The sequence below is a fragment of the Thamnophis sirtalis genome, unplaced genomic scaffold (assembly GCF_051295495.1).
Source record: "Thamnophis sirtalis isolate CommonGarterSnake01/CBP01778 unplaced genomic scaffold, rThaSir2_p1.2 scaffold_14, whole genome shotgun sequence".
Taxonomy (NCBI): Eukaryota; Metazoa; Chordata; class Lepidosauria; order Squamata; family Natricidae; genus Thamnophis; species Thamnophis sirtalis.
The window spans coordinates 7615351-7631399 of NW_028261394.1; the positions used below are offsets into that span (position 1 = coordinate 7615351).

At 45.7% G+C, this 16049-nt stretch overlaps 1 protein-coding gene across 1 annotated transcript in view; it reads right to left on the reverse strand.

Annotated features, from left to right (window-relative positions):
* VWA3A (von Willebrand factor A domain containing 3A) overlaps nt 1–6004 on the reverse strand; it is a 48984-nt gene extending 42980 nt beyond the window's left edge. The window contains exons 1-5 of the mRNA XM_087728684.1: nt 5800–6004; nt 4262–4388; nt 2350–2474; nt 858–923; nt 552–606 (exon numbers count right to left, since the gene is read on the reverse strand). Coding sequence (XP_087584810.1) covers nt 552–606; nt 858–923; nt 2350–2474; nt 4262–4388; nt 5800–5834 — 408 coding nt within the window. The 5' untranslated portion in view covers nt 5835–6004. The remainder of the gene's footprint in view (nt 1–551; nt 607–857; nt 924–2349; nt 2475–4261; nt 4389–5799) is intronic.
* Nucleotides 6005–16049: the final 10045 nt, after the last annotated feature.

Sequence of the window (16049 nt, forward strand, 5' to 3'; positions counted from 1 at the left end):
TCATTCATTCATTCATTCATTCATTTCATATGAAATTAGAATCTTTATGATGTTGCATTGTGAACCACTCTGTTCTGACCCAGGCTTCCCAAGAGCACGAAGCCGACTCCTCGTCCCAATAAAACCCCTTTTATTTAGGTTAAAGGGAATTCCTCTGCAGCAAAGTCCCGGCAAACAGTCTTTCAAGAGATTTCACAACCACAGACCTTGATCAGGCTTGGAGAGCTGCCAGGCCGATCTCTTCCAAACGCCACTCTGTAGCAGACAATACTTGGCAAGAAGTCAGGAAGAGATCTTCCTCCTAATGAATTGAACTAATTGTCTCCTGCAAACTCCTCTCCCCTTTCGCTCATTCTTTATTCCCTATGGGAGGGGCCATTCACCGTCCACCTGTGCCTCTACTCCCCGAATCGGCCCTGGTTCCTTAGCTGTTTCCTTCTCCTGGCAGCTCTGCACATGCGCACACTGGGAACAGGCTCCAACTGTTCTTCTGCCCCACTCTTTCTCTAATACTAGAAATATCATTGAACCTTTTTTAAAAAAAACGTTACCTTCTTGGTACCTCGGAGAAGCCAACGCATCCTCTTGTCATAGAGATTGATAGCCCTGAAGATAAAACATAACCCACCCACCCCCAGCCAAATATAAGCAATGCGTTATAAATATAGTCAACTTGTGCTTCAGATGGGTGGCAAACCAATCGAAAAAAATATATAAAATATGCTAACGCTAGCTTACTTATTTCGGACTTCCCTGAATCAGTTTGGCAAAGAATTCTGTCTTTAGGTGAGGAATTATAAAATAAACGGCTCTACATATCTACATATTTCTTTTTTTTTTTTTAATGGGATACTCACATTTGTAATTGAGATTCAAAACTGTTGACCTCCTCTTCAGTAAACTCCACCGTATTCTTCGCATCCCTAAAGGGAAACATCCCACGATGAGCCAAGAGGTGGCGCTGCCGCACCCCGTCGGAGCCTGAATCCATGGAGGAGGAGGAGGAGTTGAGGCCGATGGGAGGTTGAGGAGATGGCCTCGTTGGCTTTGGAGAAATGCGGGGAAGAGCAGGGCGAGGCAGCCTCAAGCCTCTTGGGCTTGGGATGGCTTGCCGGCAGGGAGGAACAGGGCAGGGTGAGAGAGAGGGGGCAGGCAGTGGAAATGAGGAGCGATGGGGCTCAGGTGAGGAGCAAGGACTGCCCCCTCTCAATTCCCGTGCTTTGAAGACATGGTGCTAACAGCGTTTTGCTGGAGTACTCACAGCCAAAGGCTGGTGTGTGTGTGTGAGACAGAGAGAGGGAGAGAGAGACAGAGAGAGACAGAGAGGGAGCGAGAGACACAGAGAGGGAGCGAGAGACAGAGAGAGAGAGAGACAGAGACAGAGAGACAGAGAGAGGGAGAGAGAGACAGAGAGAGAGACAGAGAGAGAGAGAGAGGGAGAGACAGAGAGAGACAGAGAGAAAGAGAAAGAAACAGAGAGTGAGAGTAAGAGACAGAGAGACAGAGAGTGAGAGTAAGAGAGAGACAGAGAGTGAGAGTAAGAGAGAGAGAGACAGAGACAGAGAGAGGAGGGGGAGAGAGAGACAGAGACAGAGAGAGGGAGAGACTGAAAGAGAGGGAGAGAGAGAAAGAGAGAGACAGAGAGTGAGAGTAAGAGAGAGAGAGACAGAGACAGAGAGAGGGAGACAGAGAGAGAGAGGGAGAGAGAGAAAGAGACAGAGAAAGAGAGAGACAGAGAGTGAGAGTAAGAGAGACAGAGACAGAGACAGAGAGAGGCAGAGACAGAGAGACAGAGACAGAGAGAGAGAGAGAGACAGAGAGAGAGGGAGAGAAAGACAGAGAGAGAGGGAGAGAGAGAAAGAGACAGAGAAAGAGAGAGCGGGGAGAGACAGAGACAGAGAGAGGGAGAGACTGAAAGAGAGGGAGAGAGAGAAAGAGACAGAGAAAGAGAGAGACAGAGAGTGAGAGTAAGAGAGAGAGAGACAGAGACAGAGAGAGGGAGAGACAGAAAGAGAGGGAGAGAGAGAAAGAGACAGAGAAAGAGAGAGACAGAGAGTGAGAGTAAGAGAGAGAGAGACAGAGAGAGGGAGACAGAGAGAGAGAGAGAGAGAGACAGAGAGACAGAGAGAGAGGGAGAGAAAGACAGAGAGAGAGAGGGAGAAAGAGAAAGAAACAGAGAGTGAGAGTAAGAGACAGAGAGACAGAGAGAGGGAGAGTAAGAGAGAGCCCTCCTCAGAGCCTTCCCCAGACTCCAGGACTGGCCCATCTTCCTCCCCAACCTCCTCACTGTCCGAATCTGCTGCCAGCTCCCCTGGCCACTGGCGGGCCACAACAGGGACTCACACTTACGTGGTAGCAGTGCCTTTCTTCATCAAATCCTCCAGGGAGAGTTGCAAGTTTGCCAAGCTGTACACCTGAATCCAATCATCGGTGGCTTTTAAATTAGCAAACATCACCTCCGTGTCCTTCAGCCGCTGTGGGCAAACCAGGAACAGGCATCAGGGCAAAAATAAGCTCACGTGGTTATATTTTTGTGGCTCCCGGGGCAGAGTAAGAGAGCATGCACTCTTGACTGTGGGATTACAGGAAGTCCTCGACTTATAACCGTCGTTGAGCCCCAAATTGCTAACTGGGATGCTAAGTGAGTTTTTCTTGCCATTTTAGGGACCCTTTCTTGCCACGGTCGTCAAGCGAATCACTGCGGTTGTGAAGTTAGCAACATAGTTGTTAAGTGAATCTGGCTTCCCCGTTGATTTGGCTTGTCGGAAGGTTGCCAAAGGGGAATTGCGTGACTGACCCCGGGATGCGGCAACGGTGACGAGTCAGTGGCCAAGGGTCTGCATTTTGATCCTGGGACCATGAGGATGCCGGTTGTTAAGTGTGGAAGGCTGAGCCAACCTTGAGCTCAGGTGAGCCGAGGTGGCGCAGTGGTTAAATGCAGCACTGCAGGCTACTTCAGCTGACTGCAGTTCTGCAGTTCGGCTGTTCAAATCTCACCGGCTCAGGGTTGACTCAGCCTTCCATCCTTCCGAGGTGGGTAAAATGAGGACCCGGATTGTTGTTGGGGGCAATATGCTGACTCTGTGAACCGCTTAGAGAGGGTTGAAAGCCCTATGAAGCGGTATATAAGTCTAACTGCTATTGCTATTGACTCAGCCTTCCATCCTTCCGAGGTGGGGGAAATGAGGACCCGGATTGTTGTTGGGGGCAATATGCTGACTCTGTGAACCGCTTAGAGAGGGCTGAAAGCCCTATGAAGCGGTATATAAGTCTAACTGCTATTGCTATTGCTATTGAGCTGGTGAGAATCGAACTGCTGGCAGTTGGCAGAATTAGCCTGCAATTCTGCATTTGAACTACTGTGCACCATGGATGCATGCATGGATGCATGGAGAAGGAAGGAAGGAAGGAAGGAAGGAAGGAAGGAAGGAAGGAAGGAAGGAAGGAAGGAAGGAAGGAAGGAAGGGAAAAGAAAGAGCAATAACACTTAGAGTTATATACTGCTTCCCAGTGCTTTTACAGCCCTCTCTAAGCGGTTTACAGAGTCAGCACATTGCCCCCAACAATCTGGGTCCTCGTTTTGCCCATCTTGGAAGGATGGAAGGCTGAGTTAACCTGGAGCCTGTGAGAATCGAACTGCTGGCAGTTGGCAGAATTAGCCTGCATAGTGCATTGTAACTACTGTGCACCATGGATGGATGGATGCATGCATGCATGCATGGATGCATGGGGAAGGAAAGAAGGAAGGAAGGAAGGAAGGAAGGAAGGAAGGAAGGAAGGAAGGAAGGAAGGAAGGAAGGAAGGAAGGAAGGAAGGAAAAGAAATAGCAATAGCACTTAGACTTATAAACTGCTTCACTGTGCTTTACAGCCCTAAGCGGTTTACAGAATCAGCCTATTCTTACACAACAATCTGGGTCCTCGTTTTACCCACCTCGGAAGGACGGACGGTTGAGTCAACCTGGAGCCTGGTGAGAATCGAACTTCAAAACTGCAGTCAGCTGGCAGTCAGCCGAAATTGCCTGCAGTACTGCTTTCTAACCACTGCACCAGCGCGGCTTTTCAAATGTGGCAAAATCAGTAGTTAAAATGGGGCAAAAACTCACTTAACAGCCTCGCTTAGCAATAGAAATTTTGGGCTTCCTCGCGGTTGTACCTCGAGGCCTACCTGTAGAGTTTGACAGCGCAAGTCTGCTCCTAACCGGTTTCTAGTTTCACCAATATGGTTACGGCCTTCCTCATGGACAGGAATGTTCACTTACCATTAAATCATGCGTTTGGTTAACATGGGTAACTAACAATCCATGGTCATCCACAGGATTGGTGAGAACGACATCCTGCCATGATTTCTGCCTTTTGGGTGACCTGGCCGTTGAGTCTGGGTTTGCGCTGCAAAAAATTAACCATTGTCATCTTGCACTACAAGTGGGGGAGAGTATAGTATAGGATAGAAAATAATAGAAAATAGAATAGAATGGAATAGAAAATAGAAAGGAAATAGAATAGAATGGAATAGAAAATAGAAAATAAAAATAATAGAAAATAAAAAATAATAGAAAATAGAAAGGAAATAGAATAGAATTGAATAGAAAATAATAGAAAATATAAAATAATAAAAAGTAATAGAAAATAGAAAATAATAGAAAATAGAAAGGAAATAGAATAGAATGGAATAGAAAATAATAGAAAATAGAAAATAATAAAAAATAATAGAAAATAGAAAATAATAGAAAAAAAGGAAATTGAATAGAATGGAATAGAAAATAATAGAAAATAGAAAATAATAAAAAATAATAGAAAATAGAAAATAATAGAAAATAGAAAATAATAAAAAATAATAGAAAATAGAAAATAATAGAAAATAGAAAATAATAAAAAAATAATAGAAAATAGAAAATAATAGAAAAAAAGGAAATTGAATAGAATAAAAAATAGAAAATAATAAAAATTAATAAAAATAGAAAATAATAGAAAAAAATTGAATAGAATAAAAAATAGAAAATAATAAAAATTAATAAAAATAGAAAATAATAGAAAATAGAATAGAAAATAATAAAAAATAATAGAAAATAGAAAGGAAATAGAATACAAAATACAAAATAATAGAAAATATAAAATAATAAAAAGTAATAGAAAATATAAAATAATAGAAAATATAAAATAATAAAATAATAAAAAGTAATAGAAAATAGAAAATAATAGAAAATAGAAAGGAAATAGAATAGAATGAATAGAAAATAGAAAATAATAGAAAATAGAAAGGAAATAGAATAGAAAATAGAAGATAATAGAAAGGATAATAGACCTCTTATTTCGGCTGGCAGAGGCATGGCGGGCCAATTCTTTGCTGTTTGAGTCTTGAGTTTGACACCCCTGATCTAGAGGGCACTCAGTCCATCTATTTAGTCTAAATTGACCAGATAGACAGAAATTTGATTGCAGATGTTGATCGATTGCAAGCACCTTCCATAAAACGAATTTTGAAACTTTCCCCCCTAACTTGGCAACTTTAAGAAGTATGGACTGCCATGCCCAGGAATGCCCCCAACTTTTGAGTTGCAATATTTTTTTTAAAAGTTGCTAGGACCCTGCAGAGGCAGTTTTGCAATCCCCTCTGGTGCAAGGCTGCATCAATGCTTGTAGACACACAGGATTCTCCTCCACTTTCTAAGACGGTTGAAAGTCGATATAGTCACCTCCCCCCCCCCCGCTTTTCCCCCCATAGCCTTGAAGCCAACGGCAAGCTGGCTTCTTCCCACTCATCGTCCAAAGCTTAGGTTCTCCAAGATGTGGGACTCACCGGGCGTCTGCCATGCTCTTGCACACCTCTTCCATGTGCAGCTGAAGCTCCTCGGGCCTTTGGGTCTAGTAGTCTCTGGTTGGGCCTGTGTTTTCTATCTCCAATAGCAACGGAAGCAACCATTCTCACCAGGGAGGGAGGGAGGAAGGGAGGGAGGGAGAAGTGCAAAGGCAGTAGGAGAAATGAAAGGGATGAAAAGGAGGGAAGGATAGGGAGAAGAAAAGGAGGGAAGGGAAAGGAAAGGAAGGAGGGAGGGAGGAGAACGAGGTGGAAGAGATGAAGGAGAAAGGGAAGGGAAAGGAAGGAGGGAGGAAGGAGAAAGGTGCAAAAGGGGAAGGAGAAATGAAAGGCATGAAAAGAAGGGAAGGGAAAGGAAAGAGGGAGGGAGGAGAAAGAGATGGAAGAGGGATAGGAGAAAGGGAGAGGAGGGGAAAGGAAGGAGGGAGGAGAACGAGGTGGAACAGGGGTAGGAGAAAGGAACAGAAAGAATGAAGAGGAAAGGATAGGGAGAAGGAGAGAAGGGAAGGAAAGATGGAGGAGAAAGAGATGGAAGAGGGGAAGGAGAAAGGGAAGGGAAAGGAAGAAGAAAGGAAGGAAGGAGAAAGGTGGAAGAGAAGGACAAAGGGAAAGGGAAAAAAAAACAAAGGAAAGGAAGGATGTGCAAGGATTGGCCCACCGAAAAAGCTCCAGGAAATATTTTCATAAATTGTAAACAGAGCGTGGGAAATCCTTTTTTCTGCCCTCTGCCCTCCCTGCAGGACGTAATACTCTGCGTACAGTATTAGTACTGATTTTCTTTTTAAAGGAAGTCCATGCCAAGCAAGAGTTTGAAACCTCTGGCAGTGTTTGAAATTAGGACACATGGTGACACAAGGGCCATCTTTTGTGCAAAATGAGGAGGGGGGTGTCACAGGGCCTGGGGGAAAGAACTCACGTATGTGTCCCTTTGCTTTGAAACGTGTGTTTCGTCGAAGAGAATGAAGAGCATCATCCAGGTATCTGCTTCAGGTTGTCGTGGCCTCATGAAGGATGACTGTGCAATCCAAAAGGGGATGGCGTGACCTCAGAACACGTTGACTGTCATAAATACCAGTTGGCTGGTAAAGGGACTGAATTTTGATGATGTGATTGTGGGGATACGGCAATGATCAGAGAAAGTCTGTGATAAATGGTGGCAACTGATGGCTATCCATCTATCTATCTATCCCTCCATCCATCCATCTATCCCTCCATCCATCCATCTCTATATACATCCATCTATCCCTACATCCATCCATCTATCCATCCTTCCATCCATCTATCCCTCCATCCATCCATCCCTCCATCTATCCCTCCATCCATCCATCCCTACATCCATCTATATATCCCTATATCCATCCATCCCTACATCCATCCATCCCTAAAACCATCCATCCATCTCTATATACATCCATCTATCCCTCCCTCCCTCCATCCATCCCTATATCCATCTATCCCTACATCCATCCATTCCTACATCCATCCATCCATCTATCCCTACATCCATCTATCCCTATATCCATCCATCCATCCCTACATCCATCCATCCATCCATCTATCCCTACATCCATACATCCATCTCTATATACATCCATCTATCCATCCCTCCATCCCTCCATCTATCCATCCATCCCTCCATCCATCCCTCCATCCATCTATCCCTCCATCCATCTATATATCCCTATATCCATCCATCCCTACATCCATCTATCCCTAAAACCATCCATCCATCTCTATATACATCCATCTATCCCTCCATCCCTATATCCATCCATCCATCTATCCCTATATCCATCCATCCAGCCCTACATCCATCCATCCCTATATCCATCCATCCATCTATCCCTATACCCATCCATTCATCCATCCCTACATCCATACATCCCTATATCCATCCATCCCTACATCCATCCATTCCTACATCCATCCATCCATCTATCTATCCCTACATCCATCTATCCCTATATCCATCCATCCATCCATCCATCCATCCATCCATCCATCCATCCATCCATCCATCCATCCATCTTGGGAAAGGAAGAGGGAAGCTTCGAGTTCTTTTTTTGATGTTTTCATTGTTTTCATTAAAAACCGGAAATCCACTTTAAAACAACACCAACAACCCACCAGACACTTGTATAATTGGAAGTTTCGTGCGCTGCTGCTCCATTTTGTCAGAAAGCTCTTAGCTTGTCTATTTTAAAGCTTTTCGCCCTCCAAAAGCACTTCAGCCCCGAGGATGGGTTTGCCGCAACCACCATCGGTGATGTATGTGTGTGTGTGTGTGTGTGCATGCGTGTACGTGCGCAAAAAGCAAGCAAACCGAGCCGGGCAGATTTCTTTTCAGTAGAGAATTTATTTTGATAAACTTGCTCAATAACAAAAATACAAGTGAGGAAAATCATGTCCGTTTTATACAGTCTGTATTAACAATTTGTTGGGACGTTAAACCGCAAAAGAAAAAGAAAACAAACAAAAGGTATGCACCCCACTCCCCTCCCACCCCCCCAACTGATTAGAAAACAATTGTGTTGGAGTTGCAGGATGGGAAGCAGTGGAAGGCGGAGGGAGGAGGGACCCCTGCAAAGCCCACCTGTTTTGAAATTGCCCAGGGAAGCAAATCTCTCTGTGAAATGCCATTTTCCTTCAGGTTTTGGGTCCTTCACGATGTTTTCATACTTCTAACAAACAACACACAGAACAGCAGCTGACGGGTGGGGAAAAGTTTCGACTTTCTCCAAAATGCCCCCAAGAAAGTGAAATTTGCAACAAAAAGGCCTAGAGGAGACTTAATTTATATTGGATGCACGTTAGCGTGGCTCAATTGGTCAAATAAGGCAAAAAAAAAAATGGCTTTCTGAAATCTTGGAACTACAACTCCCGTCACCTGGTCCAGCCGGCCAAACTTTTGTTTAAGGATGGTGGAAGCTTCATATCAATTCTCCAGAACAGGGGTCGGCAACCTTAAGCCCTCAAAGAGCCACAAAGGTCCTAACTGGAAGCCCCCGTTCAATTCTGGTTCGGTTCCCCCACCATAGAGTCTCCTCCTAGCGTGGCGTCCTTTTTCCTCTGCCGACCGGAAGTCCGGTCCCCCCCCCCCACCATAGAGTCTCCTCTTAGCGTGGCGTCCTTTTTCCTCTACCAACTGGAAGTCCGGTTCCCCCACCATAGAGTCTCCTCCTAACGTGGTGTCCTTTTCCTCTACCTTCCTAACCGAAAGCTGTATCAATTGTGGATCTGACCGCTTGACGGGGAGCCGCAGCAGAGGGATAAAAGAGCCACATGCAGCTCCAGAGCCGCAGGTTGCTGACCCCTGCTCTAGAAAAAGCCACCTGGGAGAAGGTTGGCTCGAACTTGCTCCCCAAAAGGGGACATTAAATAATTTGAGAGCAAATTCTGATTATTATTTTTTTTCCAAGCGTTGAACAACAATTCTCAAGCGTCCTTCACTGACGGAGTGAATGGGGAGACGTGTCTTCTTACACAAACACCCCCCCCCCACAAAAAAATGTCTTGAATGCCGCTAGGATTAGAGACTGCAAGAAAAACTCAGGTTTGTTTTTTGCAGACTAATCCAATTTGAGACACTTCGATGGGAGACACACACAAAAAATAATGCTTAAAAAAACAACAACCCTTGGCTGCATAGATAAGAATCACACAAGCTTGTCAAAAAAATGAATGCACAAAAGGAACATCTGATTGCACCATAGCTGGGAGGTGTTTTTTTAAAAAAAATAAACATTTGATTCCTCCTCCCAAGACCTTAGATGTTGAGGCATCAACGAAACAGCTAACTCTTCTCCAAGATTAATAAATTCCCTTTATCAAATCCATCTGGCAGTTTTCAAAGACTTGCCTCCAGAAGTTGTGAATGCCCCAACACTGGAAGTCTTTTAAGAAGATGTTGGATAGTCATTTGTCTGAAACGGTATAGGGTTTCCTGCCTAGGCAGGGGGCTGGACTAGAAGACCTCCAAGGTCCCTTCCAACTCTGCTATTGTATTGTATTGTATTACTTGGTGCTAACCTTTCCCCCCCCCCCCCCCAACCTCTCTCTCTTCATATGAATTGCTTGGGACCAGATAGTTAATGCAAACAGAGCCAAAATGAAGGGTGCAAACATTTAAAATCCAAATAAGACCTGTTGTTGTTGTTTTTAAAAAAGAAAAAACATATCCCAGGGTTTCAGAGGAACGAGGCATTAACTCATAGCACACTTGACTCCAAAGCTTTTACACGCTTGCCTTCTCAAACCTGGTGCTCTGCACAAGCTGGGTTGGGGAAGGCTGCGAGCAGTGAAAAAGAAATGCACACGCACGCACGCACACACATACACACACACTCACTCACTCGCACACACGAGGGTTCAGATGTCCCCCGCCCCACCCCTCCCCGAAACACCCAATGTAACAGACAGAAAACCGACAGGACATTTGCACCAATTTTTTTTTTAAAAAAAAACTGCTTTATATACAGTTTTACAAGATATGGCCTTTCTGCTTATAAATTAATACTGCACACTTTTGCAATTGTATTTAAAGCAAGAGTTGATTCCCACCCACCCTTAAACTCCCCCGCCTGTCCTGTCCCGTCCCCCCTCCACTTTTTTTGGGGGGGGGGGGGGGATTATTTATTTATTTTCCCTTCCCTTCCAAGAAATGGCTTGGTGTCACACAAAGGTTCAGGCCTTCTTCTGCCTGATGCAGCTCTGGGTCGAGACGTCCCTTCACCTAACAAGGATGCGATCCAGGATCGGGGCGAGCGAGCGAGCGTGCGTGGATTCCTTAGGATTACGGGCATGGCGATCGCTGCAGGGTTTCCAGCCAATGTGCTTCTCCGGTTTTATAGGCAGCATTGCGGAAAAGTCACACACCCCCACCCCGTAATAAATAGTATTTTTTTAGGGCGTAAAAGAAGTCATTTTGCTGCGGTGGCGAAAGCATCACAGTTCCTGTAGCGATGTGTTATTTGTCAAACTCCGACAAGAGCCATGCAAGGAACTTCGGGTGAATTGAGGGGTGGGGGAGTCCATCCACTCTGCCCCCCCCTACTCTGCAGAGGATACAAATCCACAAATATTTTTTTGTGTGTGGATAGCATCCTCATGTTAGCTTTAACAGCTGTTTGTCAAAGACAGCTGAGATCCTTCTTCCCTGGCTAAAATTCTCTACGAGGCCCGCTGGTAGGATATGGAGGCTAGCTGGTTCTCCCCTTTTCTTAGGCATTTCTAAAAGCGGGGTTGGGGAAAAAAATGGGTTGCTTTCTTTCTTGAGACCCATCCTGTTTGAAAATGGTTTTCGGGAGCTGGGTTTTTTTTGCCCCACTGCTCTTCGTTTTACGGAAGTGGGGCAAGAGAGTTGGATAACGCCGAAGGGAATGGACTGAAAGATCAGATTCTCTTTGTTGTGACTCCCCAGCTGGCAGAGCTGGCAGCAGAGTCGGACATTGAGGAGGTTGGGGAGGAACATGAGCCAGTCCTGGGGGCTGAGAGAAGCTCAGACGAGGGCTCTGCGTCGGAGGCAGAGAGGGAGCTAGACAGCAGTGAGGCAGAGGAACAGCTGGAGCCTGTTCCCAGGGTGTGCATGCGCAGAGCTACAGAAGACAAGAGCAAGTAAGAAAGCAGGGTCGACTCGGGAGTAAAGCCACACCTTGGAGGTGATTGGCCCCTCCCATAGGAAACAAAAGAGGAGTGAATGGGGAGGGGGCTTTTGCAGGAAACGATTTGCTCCTTCAGTCGTTTCGAGAGTGGAAAGTTCTGCGCCAAATTTGCCTTGCCCTGCGTTTGGAAACTAGCTATCTGGCAGCGCTCCAAACGAGATAAGGTTCGTGTTGATAAACGTTCCTCGGAAAGACTCTTTGCTAAAGCCTGGCTGACTGTGAATGAAAGGAATTCACAGCCGCGTAAATAAAAAGGGGTTTTGCAGGGACCTTTTTTTGCTTTCTCAAGAAGCCTGGGTCAGAACACTCTTCTTCACAAATGATTTAGGTCAGGAGTCTCCAAAGTTGGCCACTTTCAGACTTGTGGACTTCAACTCCCAGAATTCCTCAGCTAGTCATGCTCGCCAAATTAACTTGGGCCACTTTGTGAACTTCAAGTCCCAGAATCCCCCAGCCAGCATGGGAATTCTGGGAGTTGAAGTCCACAAGTCTTAAAAGTGGCACAACTTTGGAGACCCTTCATCTAGGTAAATCCTATCATGCGCCCTGCCAGAGAGATGGGAAGAGACTAATTTTTTTTTTTAAAAAAAGGAGAACCAGAGTCTTAAGAGGTGCCTAGAGGCGAGAATTTAGCACCGGATGCGAAGAGTGGCAAACGGAGCGATTTGTGGGTTGAAGGGAGAGGAAAAAGATGAAGGCCTAGACTGCCAGTCTTCCTAAATTCTGAACGGGCAACTTGCAACAGATGATGTGTAACCTTAAGGTTGTAGAACATCTGTGCAATGAGCCCCAGGAACATCATGCCAGGGGCTCTGAAGCACATTCTTAATGCAGCTCGACAGGCAGATGTTTTTAATATCAAGAGCTCCAGGAGAAAGGTGCCACTGCCCAATCATGCCACGGGGCCACCTACAACTGGTGTGAGATATTGTGGAGAACGTCTTGCAATCGGTTCTCGCAAACTCCCATCTTTTAGCAGCCTTTGAAGTCTGCTCCAAAGCGAAGGGAGGGAATTGCTAACAATTGGCGGTGTGATTTCAGCATGGGGGGAGGGGGGGAACACATGAAAACGACGGCACAAAACGCTAAAAGCAGCACGAAGAAGACCTCACTTCCATCCAACAAAACCAAGCAAGACTCACATATACACACAAACCCTACAAAAGGGGGCCAGAGAGAAAAATCCCAGCCTTATCCACCTGGGCAACCTGTGATTTTTTTTGTGCTGTGTCTCGACCGCCGTGGCCCTTATCCTCCCCGAAATGTTAGCCCTAACTCTTGACCTGCAGAAGGTAACCTGCTCCTGTGTGCAGCCATTATTTTAACTTAAGAGTTCATTTTTGTTGTTGTTAAAAAAACAACAACAACAATCCGGCATCTACAGAACCTGTTCTGTCTGCAGAGATAAATGTCATCAGGACTCACTGTTAACGGCTGGCGAAGATCAAGATGCTTCACCTTAAACCGAACACGATTTCACAAAAAAATGTAAAAAAATATATATTAAAACTCGCCCATTTTGCGAGAGGAGGGGGAAGGGGAGGAATTCCTCCGCCCAACTGAAAGGACATATGCTCCAACGACAAAAGAAATCTCAAAGGTCACCTATATTCCAGTTTTGAAATGGAATTGTGGTCATCTACAAACTCAGTTAACGAGTAGCGCTTGCAAAGCAGGCCTTGGAAGCAGTGGTGGGATTCAAATAATTTAACAACCATTTTCTCTGCCCTAACGACCAGCTGGGTAGGCGTGGCTCGGTGGCCATGTGACCGTGTGGGTATGGCCAACTCAACGTCGCTCAGGTCGATGGGCACTTTGCCTTAGCTGTTAGAATGTAATCAGGGTTAACCGGAGAGGCAGTTTCTATAAGCAGGGCAATAAAGATGAGGCTAGAAACAACACCAGAATGTTTCCTTCCCGCCTTCCTTACACAATTAGCCCTGTAAAGTGGGAAAAAACAAAAGGAGATTTCTTCCAACAACTGGTTCTCCCAACTGCTTAGAAAGTTACCAACCGGTTCTCCCGGATAGGTGCGAACCGGCTGAATCCCACCACTCCTTGGAAGCGCTTCCTTTTAGCACTTCCTGTGGGCTATCCACAAGATAGGATCCTCAGTGTAGCAGCCAGGATGCCAGGATACACACGCCCCCTTTCGCTGCCAGTTGCCCTACCACGTCCCTTTACAACTTTTTTCAACGTCAAACTGAACAAAGCTAAAACAGACGCAAACAACGGGTGGATTCACAGATTCCAGGCAAGGCCCGTTGACCCTTTGAGAGAAGAATCGATGGGAGTGGGGCCCTAGCCCGGGATTTTTAGGGAGTCAAAGGACCCACCTGCCCTGGGGATTGCCAACGAGAGTCCCTGCAGAAGGTATTGAGAAGGTAGGGACCCATCCAGGATAATGGCCAAGCCAACCTTGGTAAGCCATTTCCTTCGACAACAATAGGTTTCCTAAAAATAAAAAAAACTACATTATTGAAGTGAGATTCCTTTTGCTTGGTTTGTTTGCAACAGGGATTTTTTCCCCCCACTGTGTGGCAGGGGAAGTCCTCAGCGGTTCCTTCAACCACGGGCATTAGCATTGGCCTGCAAGCAATGAGGAAGAGGGTCTCAACTAGGGTCTGCTTGGGCCGGGTATGTGGGTGTGTGTGTTGGACTAGATGACCTACAAGGTCCCTTCCAACTCTGTTAATCTATATCTTTGAGCTAAGTTGATCAGTTGCACGATTTCTACAGCAAGGACCCTTACATCCAACACAACAGATTCGTAATGTTGCTTAGCATGCTTTGGGTGATGGGTGTTGCCCCCCACCCCACCATGCTGCAGTATGCCCAGTTTTGGTTTACGTGGGTCAAATGGCAGAGTATTGGACATAAACCGAGGAGGGCAGGCCTGTCTCTGAATCAGGGATGAATTCAACTGACCTTTGCTACCGGTTCACAAACATGAGCACCTCCGTGCATGCGCAGAGCCTCAAAATAACGTCCGGGTGGGTGGGCGGAGCCTGCTACCGAGCACGCCTGCAAAGGTAAGTAGAATAGGGGGGGGGGGAATTCTCTGTGCCATGCAATTTAGATTAGCTAGAAAACAGGAAATCCGACAATTCCAGCTAATATAAATCAAGCGTCACAGCTGATCGTCGGAGAAAACGGTTCACCAAACCGGTAGAATTTCATCCCTGATCTGAATGTTAGCGATACTATTTCCCGAGAGGATCTGCCGAGAAAGACATTACCTGAAAAACAGACAAGCCATTATAAAAAAAAACAAAAAACCTACACCCTTCATTATCCAACAATCACCTTGTTCTTTTGTGGAATGACAACAGAAGAGTTAATACTTTCAAAGTTGGGGGTGGGGGGAAGGAAAGGCCTGGGCTTCCTTTGCTGTAGCTTTTGGGCTCTGTTTGGGGTCTACTGTATCGGAGATGCTTGTGGCAGATTATCTGGGCCAAAAGATGTAAAAGTGATGTGAAAGAACAAGACCTCTAAAAGAGGAGAGGCTGTCATGATTTAACACAGCTTAAATTAGGCGTTCAATTGTTGGGTTGAATTTGGGGCTTTCAAAAAGAAGACATGATTTCATCTTTGACCATCAAGACTCAGATCAAGGAGGCTGAGGAGGAGGAGAAGGAAGAGGAGGAGGAGGAGGAAGAGAAGCAGAAGGAAGAGGAACAAGAAAAGCAGAAGAAGGAAGAGAAGAAAAAAGGAGGAGCAGAAGGAAGAGGAAAAGGAAGCAGAAGGAGGAGAAAGACGTGGAAGAGGAGAAGCAGAAGAAGGATGAGGAAGAGGAGGACGAGGATGAGGAGGAAGAAAAGCAGAAGGAGGAGGAAGAGGAGGAGCAACCCTCTTAGCTTAACTTAAAATTGCACCTAGGAAGGCATGGAGTTGTTGGTTCCTATCATAAAAACCTATCGAAAGCAATGGGCTGCTACAGTGAATGAGGTATACTGAAGACTTTCTCACTTTAAAGAAATGGCTTTCTTTCTTTCTTTCTTTCTTTCTTTCTTTCTTTCTTCCTTCCTTCCCCTTTGCAAGCCCTAGTGTTGCGCACCGCAGTGTTTCACTTGTGTCGGTCGGCATGTACACATAGGTGCATGCTTGTGTGTGAATACACATACATAGACATTCGGTGTACTGCATCATACATATAAATACACACACGCACACACACGCATGCACTCACACAGGCACACACATATAAATACATCTGGAAGAAATTCTCAGCCCCACCTGGAGTCACCGGGAGGTGGTAACCATGAGCGAGCAGACGGATCTTCGTAACAGATTCCCCCAAAAATGTCTTTTGATCTACCCGGCTTCGGGATGCAGATAACGTGAGACCGATTACTTGTGTGCGTGGAGGGGTGTTTAACACGGGGGGGGGGGGGGAAGGGGAGGCAGAGGGAAGGGTTGATGGCAAATGCTTCTTGCCTATCATAGAAGGAAGATGCTAAATCTCTAAAGATCGGGCGAGGCCCAGCCCCACCCTTGGCAAACGCCGGTCCAATCAAAGTGCATAAATACTTTTTTTGAGACTTTCAATATTGTCAGATCATTTCGAAGGGG